The sequence below is a fragment of the Calonectris borealis genome, chromosome 1, assembly GCF_964195595.1.
Source record: "Calonectris borealis chromosome 1, bCalBor7.hap1.2, whole genome shotgun sequence".
Taxonomy (NCBI): domain Eukaryota; kingdom Metazoa; phylum Chordata; class Aves; order Procellariiformes; family Procellariidae; genus Calonectris; species Calonectris borealis.
In genome coordinates this window covers 85,007,526-85,026,398 of record NC_134312.1, presented here as the reverse complement: position 1 = coordinate 85,026,398, position 18,873 = coordinate 85,007,526, and the positions used below count along the sequence as shown (strand labels likewise).

General features: G+C 47.5%; 1 protein-coding gene across 5 annotated transcripts in view; it reads left to right on the top strand.

Annotated features, from left to right (window-relative positions):
• Positions 1-38: 38 nt before the first annotated feature.
• The window catches only part of TCAF2 (TRPM8 channel associated factor 2), a 28,019-nt gene continuing 9,184 nt past the window's right edge, over positions 39-18,873 (top strand). The window contains exons 1-5 of one of the 5 annotated variants that reach the window (XM_075163748.1): positions 39-507; positions 5,467-5,620; positions 12,512-12,632; positions 13,449-14,082; positions 16,503-17,473. In XM_075163748.1, coding sequence (XP_075019849.1) covers positions 13,466-14,082; positions 16,503-17,473 — 1,588 coding nt within the window. In that variant the 5' untranslated portion in view covers positions 39-507; positions 5,467-5,620; positions 12,512-12,632; positions 13,449-13,465. Of the gene's footprint in view, positions 508-5,466; positions 5,621-12,511; positions 14,083-16,502; positions 17,474-18,873 lie in introns of all 5 variants that reach the window. The other 4 variants (XM_075163758.1, XM_075163728.1, XM_075163737.1 and 1 more) reach the window with 4 other exon arrangements.

Sequence of the window (18,873 nt, the reverse complement as noted above, 5' to 3'; positions counted from 1 at the left end):
GGGGAGGGCAGCGCCTGGCGGCGTTACACGGCGGGGAGGAAGAGGAAGAGGAAGAGGAAGAAGCGTGTATGAACGAGAGCGGGGAGGGCGCGCTTTTACAGCGCTGGGCGCGCGGGGCAGGTGCGCCCTCCTCTCGCGGGTGGTGCAGGGCGGCCCGGCCCGGCAGCGCGGGGGAGCCGCCCTGCCCTGCCCTGGGGAAGTTTTACTCAACTAACCCTCCTGCCACCTCAGTACCAGCAGCCCTTTGCAGATGCGTGGGCTTGTTTTCTATTCGCCCACCACGCGCTTGTGGACGATTACAGGAAAAGTAGAAACAAGCACGGAAGGAACGTGCTGGCAGCGAGCGTGCAGCCCGGGGAGCTCGGGCATCCCTTAGGTTGCCGGGCTGGGGATCCCGTAAGAAACCATGTGCTTGAGAATGGTTTGTTACCCTGGACCGGGAAAGATGAAGACATGCTTAGGGCACAAGGTGTAAGCTCTGTGACTTGCCCGTCCGAATCCATTGGGGTAAGTAGCACCGTTTTGTGCCTCGACCTGCTGCTGGAATATTTGGGGATGCATCAGTAAATAGAGATGCCCCCTCTGAATATGAAGAGCATTAGTGCAAGTGTAGAGGAATTAGCAGACTAGGTTCTGGGCTTACTCGGCATCTGTGCGAACGCGGGCTGCGTGCTACTTTTGGTCAAATCATTTGCAACTTCCAATGATGTAAAATCAGACCAGGACCTTGTCAATCACTTCGGGCATAAATAACTAAAGCAAAAATGTTAAACACGTTGAGCCTTCCACTGCAAGCCGTTAAAACCGGCTCCCCCGCCGCCCCGAGCAGCTCTGCGCGCTCCCCGCCTCGGGCGGCGTCTCCCGCGGCGCCTTCCCGGCCCTTCTTGAACTTTCCTTTCCCCTCTTTCCTCCCGCTTTCCCGACGGGCCCTGGGCGCTGGGCGGGCGGGCTGCTGCACAGCGGCCCCTCCTGCCTGCCTGCCGCAGTCGGCCCTCAGCGCAGTCGGCTCCAAAAGACGAGCTGGGGCTGCGCAACCGCGGCCAGATCGCGCACACACACATCCCCCCCCCGAGCGGCTGAGGGAAAAGCGGCCGCCTGCTTGTTGTGCACGTTATGCTTTTGCATCTTCAACCTGATGTTTGATCCTTCGGTAGCAAAACCGGTCACTGAAGGTAAAAGGAAAGAGGCTCACAGGCTCGTGTTCAGTGTTTCCAGAGTTGCTTTTCCAAACCGCATTGCCATCTCAGGGCATAGGCCCATGCAATGCAGACCTTTAAGTTCAGAAGGGATCCCTGGAAAGGCTGCTTAAGGTTTGGCAGCAGTATGCAAGATTGCTCTGTGAGTATGCATGTTGCATCTGTCCTGACTCTGCATGCAACGTTGAATTGTTCTGTGCCGGTATAAAGCTGCATCTGTGCACAGTGCACAATGACTCCAGCAGCCTTCGGGTGCCTCTGCTGATGCCAAAGGAAAGTAGTAGCAAAAGACCCTAAATAAAGAACCTGCAGTTACTTCAGCAGATGGGTGTAAACTGCGAAATCTACAGGTTTCCTCTGAAAAAAAGCATGCTTTTCAACCCCAAGCAAACACGCTTTAGTGCACTTTCAAACTGAGTAAGTAGGGGGAAGGTGGGGAGGGAAAGAAACAATTGTGGTTTCTGGGTGCATTTGGTCTAGAAGCTTCTAGATGCCGTCAATTTGCAATTTAACATGGATGAGTTATTTGGTTGCAGATTAAATCTGTAGGAGGTACAAAGCTGGTTCTGTGCATAGACCCTGATACACTGAGGAACAGAGAGAAGCATCTAAGCTGGTTCTAGTCCAGCAGGTCTAGCAGGTCTTGTTAGGGAGGCGCAGAAAAAACATGGGAGATACTTCTTCATGTTCGTCATGCTCATCATGAGCATTGGGTTTATGCTTGATTGGCTTGAAAGGGCCAAGCACGGGGTGTAGGAAAGGAATAAAGACAGAAGCCACACACTCTGTTGACTCGGACTTACCGCCAGCTGTCAGGCGGATTGACAGCCCAGCCATCGGCAGGGATGCCCCTGATGCCAACTGCCAGGGAAGACATGATTCGACCCAGCGCGGCTTGAGTGTGGTGAGAACATTCCTGGGGAAGCTAATACTGGAGGGATAGCTCACAGGTCATGGGCAAGAGCGATAATTCCTGCACCCATGTTATTTGAAATAAGGCCTTAAAACATCGATCAATTGTAAATATCTATCTAGCTGCAGTTATGAAGAACTAAGTAAACTTGTTACTTTTTTTTAACTTGTGTCGTGGTTTAACCCCACCAGCAACTAAACACCACGCAGCCGCTCGCTCACCCCCCATCTCTGGTAGGATGGCGGAGAGAATCGGGAGGGCACAAGTAGAAAAACTCACAGGTTGAGATAAAAACAGTTTAATAATGGAAATAAAACAAAGTAGAACAGTAATAACAACGATAACAACAACAATAGCAGAATATACAAATCAGGTGATGCACAATGCAACTGCTCACCGAGCGCTGACCGTGTGTCGCGAACAGGGGGGCGAGCCCCTCCCCAGTTTTTATACTGAGCATGATGTCACATGGTATAGAATACCGCATTGGCCAGCTGGGTCAACCCCCCAGCTATGTGTGTCCCTCCCCTCCAGCTTCCCCTGCACTTGGCAGAGCATGGGGGGGCCGAAAAGTCCCCCGTGCAAGCACCCACTCAGCAACAACCAAAACATCAATGGGCCATCAACGCTCCTCTCATACCAAACCCAAACCCCAGCTACTGGGAAGAAAGTTAACTCTGTCCCAGCCGGAACCAGGACAGTATCCACCCCTTATTCTATACCATCTACGTCATGCCCAGGTCTCACATTTTCCAATACATTCCAATTAGTCATCACCACTTTTCCTGCCTTTTGATATATACACACATAGATATCATTCCCTTACTCTATGGGCCATCCCTCTAAAACGTCCGTCGAGTTCATTTAGTCCATGACTTTGGGCTCCATCCATCATAACAGTCTTTCAGGGCAGGAGAGATGGTGTATGGTGTTGGACTGTTGCATGCTGAGGCCGGTTCTGCCTCATTATCTCTGCGCTTGTCCGGTTCTATCGTTGCACTTTGCTCGGTTTCATCGGAGTTCATTTTTCATTAATCTGGGTGATTCTTACTGCAATACTGTTGATATGATATATAGCAACCATAGAAGTGATGACACAGTATTATATAGCAATTAACATCATGCAATTCAGTTTATTGGCTATTTTCACCCAAAATCAAGTCCCCTTGAGGTACACATCGGAATTCTCCATCCTTTTGCACACCAAGTGCACCCAGGTCCTTGAGCAAAAGCAATCCCACGAATGGGTTTTCCCTTGCCAGAGGCAGAAGTAACCCAGACCCTCTTCCCCAGCATATTTCTCATATGCACGACAGGGACTTTATTCCCCTCTACAGTACGTAAGGGTTTTAACTGGGCAGGGCCAGCTCGAGTGACAGATCCCCTAGTGTTGACTAACCAGGTGGCTTTTGCTAAATATGTGTCCCAATGCTTGAATGTCCCACCACCCATTGCTCTCAGTGCAGTCTTTACCAGCCCATTGTATCGTTCGATTTTCCCAGAGGCTGGTGCATGTAGGGGATGTGATATACCCACTCAATGGCCCAGGTGTCTATGAGGGTGTTTTGGAAATGAGTCCCTTTGTCTGACTCAATTCTTTCTGGGGTGCCATGTCGCCATAGGACTTGCTTTTCAAGGCCCAGGATGGTGTTCCAGGCAGTGGCATGGGATATGTTTCCAGCGATCTGGTGTTTACTTCCTCCATGGTGAGCACATGGCGCTTGCCGTGGTGGGTTTGTGGGAGTGTGATATAATCAATCTGCCAAGCCTCCCCATATTTATATTTCAACCATCATCCTCCACACCACAGAGGCTTTATTCGCTTGGCTTGCTTGATTGCAGCGCATGTTTCACGTTTATGGATAACCTGTACAATAGTGTCCATGGTCAAGTCCACCCCTCGATCACGAGTCCATCTGTATGTTGCATCTCTTGCTTGATGGCCGGAGGTGTCATGGGCCCACTGAGCTATAAACAGTTCACCCTTATGTTGCAGTCCAGATCTACCTGAGCTACTTCAATCTTGGCAGCCTGGTCCACCTAATGGTTGTTTTGATGTTCTTCAGTGGCCCGACTCTTGAATACATGAGCATCTACATGATGTACTTTTACAACCAGGTTTTCTACCCGGGCAGCAATATCTTGCCACAGTGCAGCAGCCCAGATGGGTTTACCTCTGCGCTGCCAGTTGTTCTGCTTCCACTGCTGCAACCACCCCCACAGGGCATTTGCCACCATCCGTGAGTCAGTATAAAGATAAAGTACTGGCCATTTTTCTCGTTCAGCAATATCCAAAGCCAGCTGGATGGCTTTCACCTCTGCAAACTGACTCGATTCACCTTCTCCTTCAGCAGTTTGTGCAATATTGCCGCTGGTGCACCATTGTGGTAGCGATCGGCACCTGTTGTTCTTTAACCCTCAGCAACCCCACAACAGAAGGATCCTCTGAGAGACCGGGCGAGGTAGACAGCTGTTAATTTCCTCCATCTCCAAGACAGCTATACCAAAAGCCCACCGATACCCTTTTGGTTCCTTGAAATACCCTCTCCTGAGGTAGTCTATGCCAAGGATGCACGGAGCCTCTGGGCCAGTCACAATGGGCTGCTTCTGCCACTCATTCCCGGTTAGGCTCACTTCGGCCTCCAATACAGTTAACTCTTGGGATCCCCCTGTCACTCCAGAAATACAAATGGGTTCTGCTCCTTTATAGCCTGATGGCATCAGGGTACACTGTGCACCCGTGCCTACGAGAGCTTTATACTCCTGTGGGTGTGATGTGCCAGGCCATCGAATCCACACAGTCCAGTAAACGCAGTTGTGCCTTTCCTCCACCTGGCTGGAGGCAGGGTCCCTCTAGTCCTGGTCATCGTATTCGCTACCCACTTCTTGTAAGTAAGAATCAGAAGTCCCTTTATTAAGGTCAGAAGTGGAATCAGCCCTTCTACTCTGCCTGGGGAACTGCTCACTGGAGACTGGAGCAGCAGTTTTCCTGGAAGAACCCCTTTTGTGATTGTTTTCCCTTGCAACTCACGTACCCGTGCCTCTAGGGTTGAGGTGGATTTTCCATTCCACTTCCTCATGTCCTCTCCGTGGTCACACAGGTAAAACCACAGGGTGCCCCGGGGTGTGTACCCACGATGTCTCCTCTCTTGAGCAGAGGGACGCTTGCTCCTAATGGCTGAGATACTGGCCCGTGCAGGTGGGGATCAGGACATACCCTCTTTGAGTTGCTGGACTTCCTGAGACAGTTTCTCCACAGCAGAGATGCAGGCCCATAGGGAGGAAGAGAGACTTTCTTTGTATTGCTGGAGTTTGCCAGCCAATTCATCCACCGTTTGTTCCTCTCCGTCTTTCCAGGTCATTGTTGCCAATGAGTTTGATGTGACGCTGGGGCGCTCCATATGAACTTCTGCCACATGGGTCGGGTGCATTTGACTTCATCTGGATCTTTGTGTAACTGCTCGTTGTCCAGGTCATCATAAATCACCTCCAGCACACCTAATTCCCTCAGGTACTGGATGCCTGTCTCCATGTGGTCCACTTGCCTGGGTGATATATAACATCTTCCTTGAAGGGATACCTTCACTTCACGCCTGACAGGAGTCACCTCCAGAGGCTGAGGGCTTGTGCCCCTTGTCCAATCGCTTTGCAATGCCCCCTTCCCTAGAAAGCGATCCCAGCTGCTTGGCTTCCCTACCCTCTAATTCCAGGCTACTGGCCCCGTTATCCCAGCATCGGAGCAGCCAGGTGACAATGTGCTTGCCTGGACGACGACTGAAGTCTTTCTGCATATCTCACAGCTCACCCAGGGATAGGGATCGGGTGGTCACCATCTCATTTACGGGCTCTGCCTCTTCCTCCTCCTGTTCTCGTGATGGCCCTGGTTCATTTTGATCCCTTACTAAATGAGCTGATTTTCTTGTGCATTTTCTTTTTTGTATAAGGGCAACTGATACCGGCATGGGTTGGTTCTCTGTCACAGGGGGCGGGGTCGCTGCCCTGCCTGCGGTGGGGGGTGGGGTAGCCACAGGGCCTGTTGCTTTGTCATCAGATGCAGACACCTTTTCATCCCCTTGGTGGTTCTGGGTGGTGTTAAGCAGGTCTCGGTAGGCGTGGGCCAGTCCCCAGCACATTGTAGTAATTTGCGTCTCCCTAGAATGGCCAGGGTGACAGCATACTTCTTCCAAATATTCTACTAATTTTTCGGGATTCTGCACTTGCTCAGGGGTGAAGTTCCAAAACGCTGGGGGTGCCCACTGTCCCAGGCATTTGCCCATGCTTTCCCAGTCACCCTGCCACTCATAACTATCCAGCCTTGGGGCAGATCTCTGGATGACATTCTTAAATTGCTTACTAACCTTGGACAAAACCGCAACAATATTCCCAAGGAATACCAATAGATGTATCTTAACTACCCAGGGATGTTCAAGGTACCGACAAGTTATTTTGATGAAGGAGACATCATAGAGGAAGGTAGTGAAGGTGCCATTCTCTATTTCCTCCATAAAAAACCTCTCAGAGGAAGAGGTATAATTGCTAATGGTCTCTATGAGGTGGTACCCGAAATACAGTAATGGCTTCATTACAAATCCCAAATACCAAATAACCCCCAATGCCAGCGTTTTAGTAACATATCTCCCAGGCAAAACATCATTAATCACTGCAGTGCACAGCAGACTACAAAACCCAACGCCAATCTTTAACAGGTACAGTAAAAACAAGAGCATGGTGCAGATCAGATAAATTAATATTGAGAACAGATGAATCAATATTGTGACCAGCAACTGTTAACAGATATAAATTCCTTAATACGCTCTAGTTAATCTGTTGTTATCTCAACCCTTCGTGCCCCATGCTGGGCGCCAAAAGCCCAGCCAGCAACTAAACACCACGCAGCCGCTCGCTCACCCCCCGTCTCTGGTAGGATGACGGAGAGAATCGGGAGGGCACAAGTAGAAAAACTCGCAGGTTGAGATAAAAATAGTTTAATAATGGAAATAAAACAAAGTAGAACAGTAATAATAATAATGATAACAACAATAGCAGAATATACAAATCAGGCGATGCACAATGCAACTGCTCACCGAGCGCTGACCGTGTGTCACGAACAGGGGGGCGAGCCCCTCCCCAGTTTTTATACTGAGCATGATGTCACATGGTATAGAATACCGCATTGGCCAGCTGGGTCAACCCCCAGCTATGTGTGTCCCTCCCCTCCAGCTTCCCCTGCACTTGGCAGAGCATGGGGGGGCCGAAAAGTCCCCCGTGCAAGCACCCACTCAGCAACAACCAAAACATCAATGGGCCATCAACGCTCCTCTCATACCAAACCCAAAACACAGCACACCCCCCAAGCTACTGGGAAGAAAGTTAATTCTGTCCCAGCGGGAACCAGGACAACTTGGCATACATTTCTTCTGAGTGATTGCTTGGTTAGTCTCAGAATCCAAAAGAAGCCCCAGATGTTCCTCTGCTGGTGTGTCACACACTGAGTTGGAAAAGAATATGATTTAAGAGATCAGGGATAGCTTGTAATACTTCTCCTTGTTGCATTATAAAATACAATGGTGCATGATGAGGAGGAAGCAATGTTCAGTTTATGTGAATTGCACGGTTTTTTTGTTGCGATAAGCAGTGCTACCCTTGAAGTCCACAGTAGGGCACAAACCTTCATCGGTCTAACCCTACACTGTTTGTGTGACATGTCTGTGATAGGCCATTAAGGATGTCAGCCACTGCCTGCCACCTGAGTTACACCCTGCCCGTTCTTCATTCACAGGTTCAGTGAGCTGTCCCGGTATCCTGCTTTCCCTTGCTCCCCGGCAGTGGGTAGCAAACAAGCTGTCCCTTTATTTTAAAAGAGACAAAGTTGTTGGTTTTCCTTATCCTTTACCACATCACTGCAGACTATAGTAGATTGGCATGGCTCACATGCAAAGAGCATTAGACCTCTTCTCTGTTCCTTTCAGCTGAAAACAGTGGTGTTACGCTCATGCCCTGCTTTAACCTAGCAAAATTTAAAGGGAAATGATCTGAGCTGTTAGATAGCAGGCGTGCAAATGAGACTCAACCCCTCCAATGCAGCATTGGAAAATGGCTCTGTATCTGCAGTTCCCAGAGATTTCTGAGCTGCTCTGCTCCTTGTTCACCAACAGATGTCAACACTTTTCTAAAACTACAGGCCATAGGACTTGCATTTAGGCAAGCTCTCTTTTTTTTGAGTTATTTTCTAGTAAGGTTATGATTTCTTCTCCTGTGCTTCTGCACATTACTTTCTATTATTTGGTAATTTCATTTATGTGATATGTGCTGTCCTTTTTAGATCACAGATGTAGATTTTTAAAAAGACTAAACAGCACTTTTTTGTATAGACATATCTTCTGATTCAGTATATCCCTGTCTTTACTGATCATAGCCCATCAGCCTGCTTTCAGTTCATAGGAATTTAGTAAAATTCATTTTAATTAAGATGTTCATTACCTTTCCAATGCAAAATTATTTTAAAATACCCAGACAGATGTCATCAGCTGCTTTCATTTTGTTCTTTCCTTGTCTTACCTTTAAAAGCAATTAAGATTGCTTGACAGATGCATGTTTAGACATTCAGGTTTTCTATTTCTTTTCATCCCGTTAGCCAGTGAGCGTACCCTAATGTGTGCACGTTAACACCACCAGAAAGGATGGGCAATTCCTGTTTTTTTCCTTAAAACACAGCAGCATTTTACTAGGCTTGGAAATCGTAGTGTTTAGTAATCTACTGCTGTAAAGTGCCACATGAAAATAACACCAGTAACAGTAACTACAGATGGCAATTGCCTGATTGATTCTGCTGCGCTTTTGCTAAAAAAAAAAATTTTTTTTAAACTTTTATCAGTTTTCAATCTGCTTTCTAATAACTCTTAACACTGTAATTGTTAAAAAAAAATAAATACAATAACTTCCTTTGGTAATTGGTTTCTTGACCTAATTTTAGAGTTGTCTTTAATTTACAACCTAATCTACTTCTTCTTTGGCTCTATTTCCCCTTGATGTATTTAGCTTTGTTTCTTTGACTTTTGTTATGTAACATTAGAAAGGCTTTTTTTGATGTATTTTTTTCTAACTTTGTCTTTCCCATGCAAGCTTTCTTACTTGGTTGCCTCCCACTTCTCCATCCCACTTCACCAGCTGCATCAAGGGAAGTTCAGCTTGGACATTAGGAAAAGGTTCTTCGCCGAGAGGGTGGTCAGTCACGGGAACAGGCTCCCCAGAGAAGTGGTCACGGCACCAAGCCTGTCAGAGGTCAAGGAGCGTCTGGACAACGCTCTTAGTCACATGGTTTAGTTTTAGGTAGTTCTGCAAGGAGCAGGGAGTTGGACTTGATGATCCTTATGGGTCCCTTCCAACTTGAGATACTCTATGATTCTATGATCTCTACTAGGTGCCTTCTTTTACCATAGTTTTGAGCAATTCTTTAAGAAAGGTGGTTGTCCAAGTTTAAGTGTTGTATTCTCTTTTGCGTGCAATCCATTGCACCTGAATTTATTGCTTCATCTCACCACCCTTCTTGCACATTGCTTGATCTTTACATTTCATGGCTTACTGCTTTAGCCTACCCCACTGGTGGCTCCATGGTGCGTGTGCTTTCACAGGTGTTGAAGAGGGTGGAGAAGCATGCAGAACATACCCGAGATGTTCAGTCCTGAGAATCGTCGTCTCCATCTTCAGGTTAACACAAATTTGAGCCCATTCTCAAGTGGTCCAGCCTCACAGTTATCCTGGATGCTGTATGTATGTGAGCACACACGAGCTAAGACCGAGTTCCTGATCCTCCGGCAGGGCAGAGCCTGAGCATGTTACTGCCCTGACATCAGCCCAGGCTCTCACTTGTATGCTTAAGCCAGTTCTAGAGCCTGCTTACTCTTGCAGCGTAGTCACTGCCTTTCTTTATAAGAATATGCCATAGAACTTTGAAGTACACTTGCAGTTTTTATGTATGTTAAATTTGCCTTTGTGCTATGCAGCACAGGAGTCATAGAATCACAGAATCATAGAATGGTTTGGGTTGGAAGGGACTTTCAATGATCTTCTAGTCCAACCCTCCTGCCCTGCTGGGACATCTTTCACTAGGTCAGGTTACTCAAAGCCCCGTCCAAACTGACTTTGAACACTTACACTGATGGGGCATCCACAGCTTTTCTGGGTAACCCATTCCAGTGTCTCACCACCCTCATCATAAAAAATTTCTTCCTTATATCCAATCTAAATCTACCCTCTTTCAGTTTAAAACCTTGTTGATGATGAACAGACATAATGAATATAAGTACTTTTGTCTCTTCAGCAAATGCTGAATGTCAGCATTCCTTTCCTTGTTCAATTTGTTGATAAACATGTTAAGAAGCAAGAGCCTACTGATTCAACCTACAGACTTTGCAATATACTTGGTGCTTGGTTACTGTGCAGACAGCGAGACTGTAAATCTGAAAGAGAAGAAAGAATGGAAGCCCCAGTAGTCCCCCCTATTTATGAAGAGCAGTCAAATCCCTAGGAATTGTGTCTCTCTCACTCACTTAGGCTGCCTGTGAGCTTAACAAGTGATCTACCCCAGTGGCTGTCCTGTACCTTTTCTCCTATTCCTCTCAGATATTGCACAATCCCATACTTTTTACTCATGGAGATCCTCACAGGCTTTATGGAGACCTTAAAGACTCACCTTAAAGTGATTAAGCACTTGACACGTAAATTCTATTCCCTTATTCACCCTTAGAGCCCTCCCAGGTCATCTGTCTCCCAGAGATATTCTTCCTGAGTGGACCAAAGGGTATTCCTTCCTTTGTACCACATCCCTTTTGCCTGGGTGTGATGGCTTCTGGACAGCAGATGATGGAATCTTGAATCTGCATTTAATGAAGCCCCAATATCTTCCCATTGTGTTTTTGTCCCTTTTCCAGAGACAGAAGAAAGGCTAGGAGAGAATTAGGAGAGAATTATGAATCTGGCAGGATTTGTAAATATATGCTCCAATACCTACTTTCAATATTCTCAGCTCTGCGGGGAGTGGGAACTCTCTGGAGGTGAAAAGTGGAAGGGGCAGGAGGGAAGACAAGGAATCGAGAGTCTTTGACTCGTTCGAGACACTGTCATGGACAATTTGCACTTCCATGTTAATAAGGGAGGCAGCTAGGAGCCAAGATCTTCCCCTTCCTTCTGTGTATGCCCAGATCTAGTAGTTGTTTCCTCCTAATTGACACGACAGACATACATCTCACTCTTCTGCAGCTTCCTGCAATTCTGTCCCTGCTGTGGTCTTCTCCCTTCTCTCTAGAAAGAGGAGTTTGCCTGTAGTTGTGTCTGCTCTGGGTCTAATGAGTACGCTTCCTTCCTTCTCTCCACACTGAAATGGTTGTTACAATGGAAATGGAGAAATTGTAGAAATTGGGAATTCTGTTATATGGTGATAATTGCATTCAGTTAAGAGAGAGTTAAAATCCTTCACAAGACAGCCACACCTTGTTCTGGATAAGCGCCCATCCTTTTATGGGTCTAGGATGGAGCCTAGGATGTTAACTTTCAAATCCTGTGATAAGAAGAAGGGTGGGGGCTAAGAAGTAAGGGTTGTTTTTTACTGAATTTACTTCAAACCTAGTCCTGTAGGGTAGTCCTCAGGTAGAATACGAGTTGCTGAAACTATTTACCTGATTTTCCTCTCCCCTACACCATGGTTAGTGTGTCACTATAGGTACATTAGTATCAAATCCACAGAAGCCACCAGAAAAAAACTTTAGTATTTTCCCAAACTGTGTTACTACTTTGTTGCATGATTCCTGGTAAAACAACATAAACCACTTAGACCTTGTATTTGCCTTTAAATGTAGGGCTTATTCAAACCCAGGGAAACAAAGCTAGAATTCAGACTAAGCCAGCAAACAAGCACTAAATTACTGGGCAATGTAGTTTTTATCCTATGTTAATCAGCAGCTTTGACTCATAAATCATATGTAGAACAACAGTGGAGTCTCATGAGAGTTCGGGTGAAAAACAGGAGCTTCCAGGCACGTCCAGAGGATAAGCAACAGGAATGGTAACTGTCATTCTTGACCAGGTTGCTGTTTCTGAGCACCCTGGGACTTGTGACAAATTCAGATCGAGGATGCTGCTTCTCCAGGATTTCTCCGTTTTCCTGTGTTTGCATGCCAAGGATTTGCTTTCAGGATAGCCAAATATGAAATGTGTGTGAAGACCAGAGAACGCTGCTCCAGTGCTGGCACGGGATGCTGCCAGGGAAAGGGCCAGGTCCGCCCCAGGGCAGCTCCTTCCCTTGCCATAGGCGTTGTGTTTCAAGTCAGCCTTGTGAATCCTGAATGACAGGAACTGGGTGGGACTGGGTCATAGTCTCTACCTCAAAACCTTCCTGTTTGCACAGTCACAGCAGCCCCAGCTCAGCAGAAGATAATTTTGCTGAAGAGCTAAGCCAAACTTTCAAACTGATGGAGCCTAAATAGAGCACGTGTCGTCCATAGACCTCCAAGGGCTTGGCAATCGAGGTCAGTACCACTCTCCTTACTTCGTAAATGGGAAAACAGGTGAAACAAAGCTGCAGAAAAAGGAAATTATTTCCTTGAGATCACGCGGCAGTTTGGATCAGGGAACTAGGGCATGAATCTCCTGTGCCCAGACCTGCTCTCCTAGGTACTGTGTGACTTAAACTGACAGTTATTCCAGGGGAGCTGGTTGTCTCCATCATTTCTGCTGACTCTCCTCCCCCTCACAGCACCTCCTAATACTGAGCAAGGGCTTATAGTGCGTAAACAGAGGTGGAAAAGTACAACTTTGGAATACCATCTTGCAGCAATTGTATATAGCACTGTACGTATCCAATTAGGAATTAAAATGTGAATTGCATGTTTGAATTATGTTCTGTTGTGTTGATAAGGTCTTTTCATTTTCTGGCTATTTCCATGTAAACCACCTCTACCAGGCAAGTTCGTAGTAGACTTCCTGGAGCGTCTGGGACTCTCCCTCTCCAGATAAGTTGTTAATGGGAAAGTGAATTTCCCTGTTCTCCTCCGTGATGCATAGCAGAATTTGTTGAAACAGTCACTTTCTTTTCCTCCATCATCTTGATATACTTGTCACTTCTGTTTAAATGGTAAATAGTGTGATAACAAAGCCAAACAAGCAAACAAAAAAAAAAATCCCAAATCCCTGAAAAAATTTTGTCCACAAAGCTGCTTCCGGTAAACGATTCCCGTTTGTTTGGAGTTCCTACTAGACAACAAAGAAATGACCCCACAGGGTTGTTACAGCTATTCTTTATTGCTGAGCCATGCTATAATGAATGTTGGTCTTCTCTTCACCAGATAGGAGTGATCTGAAGATGAAACCCTCTGCCACCTATGAGCTGTTAGTGGACGGTGTTGGGCCATGGGACTTCACTGGCAGTTTTGTTCCTTGTGAGCTGCTACTTGTTGGAGAGGACGCCTACCCTGTGCTTGTGAGCTCTAAGAAGCAGGTTCTGATCGCCGTTTCACAGTATGGGAAGGGCCGGATGGTGGTTGTTTCCCATGAAGGAATCTTGAAGGACTCCAAGTTTTCCCAGTTCCTCAGAAATGCTGTGGAGTGGCTCAAGCCTTCCCCTGAGGCCCTTGTTGGGGTCCATCCTCATTTGGATTCCCTGTCCCAGCTGCTGCTCAGGGCTGGCACCAAAGTACAGGCTGGGGCAGAGCTCAGCCCCTCCCTGGGGGTGTACTGTATGGACGCCTATGACAGCACGCAGGCGAAAGACCTGGCTGGCTTTGTAAAGGCGGGCGGAGGGCTGCTCATTGGCGGCCAGGCCTGGTACTGGGCTAGTCGACGTGGCAAGGAGAAGGTGCTGTTTGAATTCCCTGGGAACCAGGTGACCAGCGTGGCTGGTGTGTATTTCACAGGAAACGCTGTGGAGAAAGGAATCTTCAAAGTTGCCAAGAAAATTCCCAAGATCCCATTAATTGTCCCGTGAGTATCTGAATTGCTCTCTATTTGAACAACTGATAAGCTTATGAGGTGTTTATAGAAAATTCTTGAGGTGAGAGACGAGGATGATGGCGAATGCTGGTTCTTCAGTAGCCAGGATGGGATCCAACTGTTGCCTTCCAATTTTAAGAAGGACCTTCCCGCTGTTTGCAATCAGAAAGAATGGTGTCTTTGACTGCCTCCAGGGCGGCTGGGCCAGGCCTGGGGAATTCATTCAAGGGGAAGGAAATGAGGGGAGCCATCTTTTAGAGCAGTCTGCCTGACCAAGTGTGCCTGAGTGCAACACACAGCCACACGGGGACGGGAGGAGAAACTCCCTCTCCCCACACCTGCGGGAAGACTCCACTCCCTCTCCCCACATGTTCAGGGCAACTTTCCCACAGTTCAAAACCAGGCTGGAGGTGGAGCACCAGGCCAGCCCTCTGGGCCAGGCTCTGGCTGGCAGCTGCTAAACCTGTTCAGCCTGTTATTTGCAGAAATTCACCTTTTGCAAGTGAAACCCTGGGGCTGGTGCAGAGCTGAGGGGGCGGACTGGGGGCCACCTCCCTTCCCATCTTCTGACACAGGCTGTGGGCAGGAAATCTCCGAGCTCCCAGTTTGTTTGGGATTCCAGCCTGCCCCCTTCCAGTTTGTCTGGGATTCCAGCCTGCCTCCTTCCAGTTTGTTTGGGATTCCAGCCTGCCCCCTTCCATCCTGGAGCAGCAGGTGTAAAACTCAGCGCTGTTGTGACTTGTATTGCACGGCTGACCAGGCAATGGAGTCCTGGGCGTTGCTCTGCTGTATTCCTCCGCCTCCCCTTGCCAGCGGGTGTGCCAGGCTGTGCCTCCCACCACTTTGTGCTGAGTTACGCAAGGCACAGCGGGTTCTCTGAGGAGCATGAGCGCTGCTGCGCTTCTTCTGTGTGTCAGCTTCATTTCACTGCAGTGGAGGCTGCAACAATGACAATAAAATACCCTGAAAGTCTTTCCTTCACAGCTTTTTCTTTGTGGATATATAATACTAAATTTCTAATATTTTCAAACAAATAGTTGGATTTGATACTTTCTCGATGCTCAATTTGTTTCCGTATAAAGGTAGCAGAAAGCTCTCCTGATGAATTCAGCGAAGTGCTTAGGACACAGCTAACAAATGAAGTTACTTAATTAAAATTTGCTGATTGATTCTTGTTCCGACCTGCAGTGCATGGGCATGTTCCCACCGCCTCATGCACAGTGCGTGGAAGAGGGAGAAGGGTGGACAATTCAGGAGAGAAAAACTACATAGCAATTAACAAGACTTTAAATGGTGACTAAGGGTGAATTACACCTGGTTTAGGGTGCTTTTGTGGTTGTTTTGATTGGATCCAGAGCCACAAAGAAATTTAGGTACCTAATTTCCATGCAACAGTTCTGTGCATCTGGGCCTTCCTGCTGGCCTTTGCTTAACCCACAGAGAATCAGACTGCAGTCTAAGGCAGGTGCTGTGCCATATGCCTGGACATACACTCTGTGTGACAAAGGATCTCAGTAAAGTAATAGCCAAAGGAAAGCTGCAGATTTAATTCCTGTCCTATGGGCGTGCAGAAGGGCAGCATCATTTATTCTTACTGAGTTGGCTGCAATGGCCACATAACAACAGATTCTTTCCAGGTGTTGGGGGAAAACTGTGCTTGGCAGAACCAGGAGAAAGTATAAACAAAGCAAATGAGAGTAATTTAACATGTCTTTCTTCACAGTGACATATAGGAGTTATGTGGAAATAGCAGAGATAAGAGGGCCTTGCACAGTGTAATCTCTTTATATTGTGGAGGTCAACTAGTGGTAATGTAAGGACTATGTGCTAGAGCCCTGATTCAACTTCTAGTCATTCATTATTTGTCTAGCTGTGTGTCTGCCTGTCCGTCTAGCCCATCTGGCCTAGCTGTCCTTTATTCAGTTCTCAACAGTGGTAAAGGCTGGGAGAACACACAGAGAAATCTTTTGGGCTTGCCTGGTTGATAATGACTAGGGTGGGGTAAATGGAGAAAGTTTCTGTTACAGGACATGTGCCAATTCCCACATCATTTGCAGTTTAAACCTACAGTTTAAAAAATATGAAAAGTCTTTTGATTTTTGAGTTTCTGCAATGTATTTAGATTTTCAAGCTGCTCTTCAAAGCCAGAGGTCTAGAAACTTCCTTCTGACGTCTTCTTTCTCTCCTTTTTTTAAATGAGTGCTGAGATTCTTACAGATTTTCTTGGCTGCAAGAACTGAGGCTTTAAAAGGAGGAAAATGAGGTATTGATGGATTTTTTTTTAAAAAGAAAGAACTGGCAACATGATATACTAGGATGAGGGAGGAAGAAGAGGCAGGGATGGACAAGGTGGCCTTTTGTGCAAGGGATTCTGGGACAGGGGCTAACCTGGACCTCTCTTGGTTTTGCAGGCACCAGGCGGACCTCGGCCTTGATGCTGAGTTTCTCCTGCGTGGTGTGTCAGAGCTGGATTTGGTGACAGGGGGCGTACCCTCCATCTTGCTGGTGCACGGTGTACTCTCCTTCCCACTCTGCCTGGACAGCTCGCACCGCTGCCTCTTAGCTGCGGCACGCTATGGCCGAGGCCGTGTTGTGGTGGCAACCCACGAGAGCCAGCTGTTCTCCCCAAAGCTGGCCAGATTCCTGCTCAATGCTGTCCGCTGGCTGGATGCTGGGAGAAAGGGGCTGGTGGGTGTGGATGCCAGCCTGAAGAAACTCTGTAGCCTCCTCTCTCGGGAAGAGGTGAAGTCGCAAGTGTCGCAGCTGACAGGTGACATCAGCGTGTACTGCTGCTCTTCTTACAGCGACAGAGAGGCGGAGAGGGTTCATGCTTTCGTGGCAGAGGGAGGCGGCCTACTGATTGGAGGTCAGGCCTGGTACTGGGCTTCCCAGAACTGCGGCAAAGCTGCTGTGGCAAAATATCCCGGCAACAAAATCCTCAACCGCTTTGGGCTGAGCATCCTGGGGCAGAGCGTCCAGGCAGCTAAGCACCCGGCCGTGGGGCCTGGGGAGCACTACCACTTCCGCAAGGCGCTCGCTCTTTTCAACGGGCATGTAGGCAAGCACGAGGAGCTCAAGGCCCCCTTGAAGGACTGGCTGCAAAGGCTAGCACAAGACTGCGCTGCCTTTCTGCACATCCCAGCCCACGACTGCCCTGCATATGCCTCGCTCCACCGCATCCTGACCAAAGTGCTTCAGAGAAGTGGGATCCCACAGGTCAGCAGACACTGCCCTGTCAAGAGCAACTCCAAAGAGGCAGTCCTCCTCTGCATGGCGACCGAGCTGTCCCTCACCATGACGGACAGTGCAGCCCTAGTGCAGAAATCTGCTGCTGGGGTCTGCGCCCTCCCTGTCACTGTGGAAATTGATGGCACAAACCCAGGTGAGGAGTGTATCTCCCTTCCTCTTGAGACATCCTGTTGCTGGGATCAGTGGGGTGCCCGTCCTCAGTGTGCATGTATGTCTGAACATGGGCACAGATGTGCAAGTTCACTGTGGGCTTGTGAGGAGGCTGACCTCTGTCTGGTGGCAGACAGGCTCCTTTTGTGGCCCGCCCTGATTTCAGCACTCTGAAACACTCCGTGAAAGTCCTGCTTCCTCCCTGTTGGTGCACTTCTTCTTGGGGGAAAAGAGCCACCTAACAGAGGCACCTCAGGGTACTTGCACAGCACAATGGCTTTGGCAAGAAAGCTTCCTTGAGAAACCCTGGGCTCTACGCTGCAGGTTGTTACTGCCATAGTTGTGCTGATACAGCCGTCTATGGGGCCATCCTATGAAGAGGTAGGAGTTAGGAACAAAATGTTTATTTTTTATCTAGATAATTTCAGCCTGAGTTATAGCACAGCCTCACAACTTGTTGTGTCAGCACAGTTGATGGAGTGAAGGTCTGGTTTTGGGGGTGAAAACAAGAGGCGGGAAGCATGGTGGGAACTTCTTGGCCTGACACCACCATTGAAGCAAGGTATTTGGTAATTATACCCTGAATGATTTATCTAAGCTTAGGCCTTGTATCTATACAACTTTGCTGAGATTCCTGCTCACAGCTGATATGTTTAAACTTTAGGTTAAATTCCACTAGTAAGGTATTATCCCCTGGACAGATTAATCTTGATTTTTTTGTATTGGAATATGATTGAGAGGAGTTGTTTCCGAACTGTTCTAATGAGGTGAAGGGGACTGTTCTGGAGTGATGATGTCTGAGTGCAGAGGATACGCAGAGAGAAAAGTTGCAGAATAACTGCTCATTGGTTTTAACACTAATGAGTCAGGACAAAAGGGGAAAATTGTTAGGGTTGGCTGAACAGAACGCATTGGATCGAACACAGTATTTTATTTGACCAGAAATATTCAGAATTTGTGTCATTTCACATAAACAAAAAAGAAAGAAATGCTAGCAAACACCATTTCAAAACTGCCTTTGGTGCAAATTCAGCAAAACTGAGATGAATTGGTAAAACATTGTGACATGGGCTAATTTGCATTTTTCCTTGGATTAGGTTTTGCTTGACAAAACTGGTCCTGCTTTCTTGGAGGACAGGAAAGGTTGTAAGTTGGGTGCTTTATGACAGTTCAGCTCTTTTTAGGACTTTTCTGTTTGTGTTGAAATATGCTTGAATAAACTTTATGTCAGAACTCGGGAGTGGATTTTGCCTGATCAGTACAGTAGAGATGGATCAGTTTTGCACTGTGTATCGCAAGTGTTTACAGAGATCTAGGCAGAGGAGACTTGCATTTCTATGGGAGACTGTCTAGAAACATGCTGAATTGTAGTGGTATGGTGAG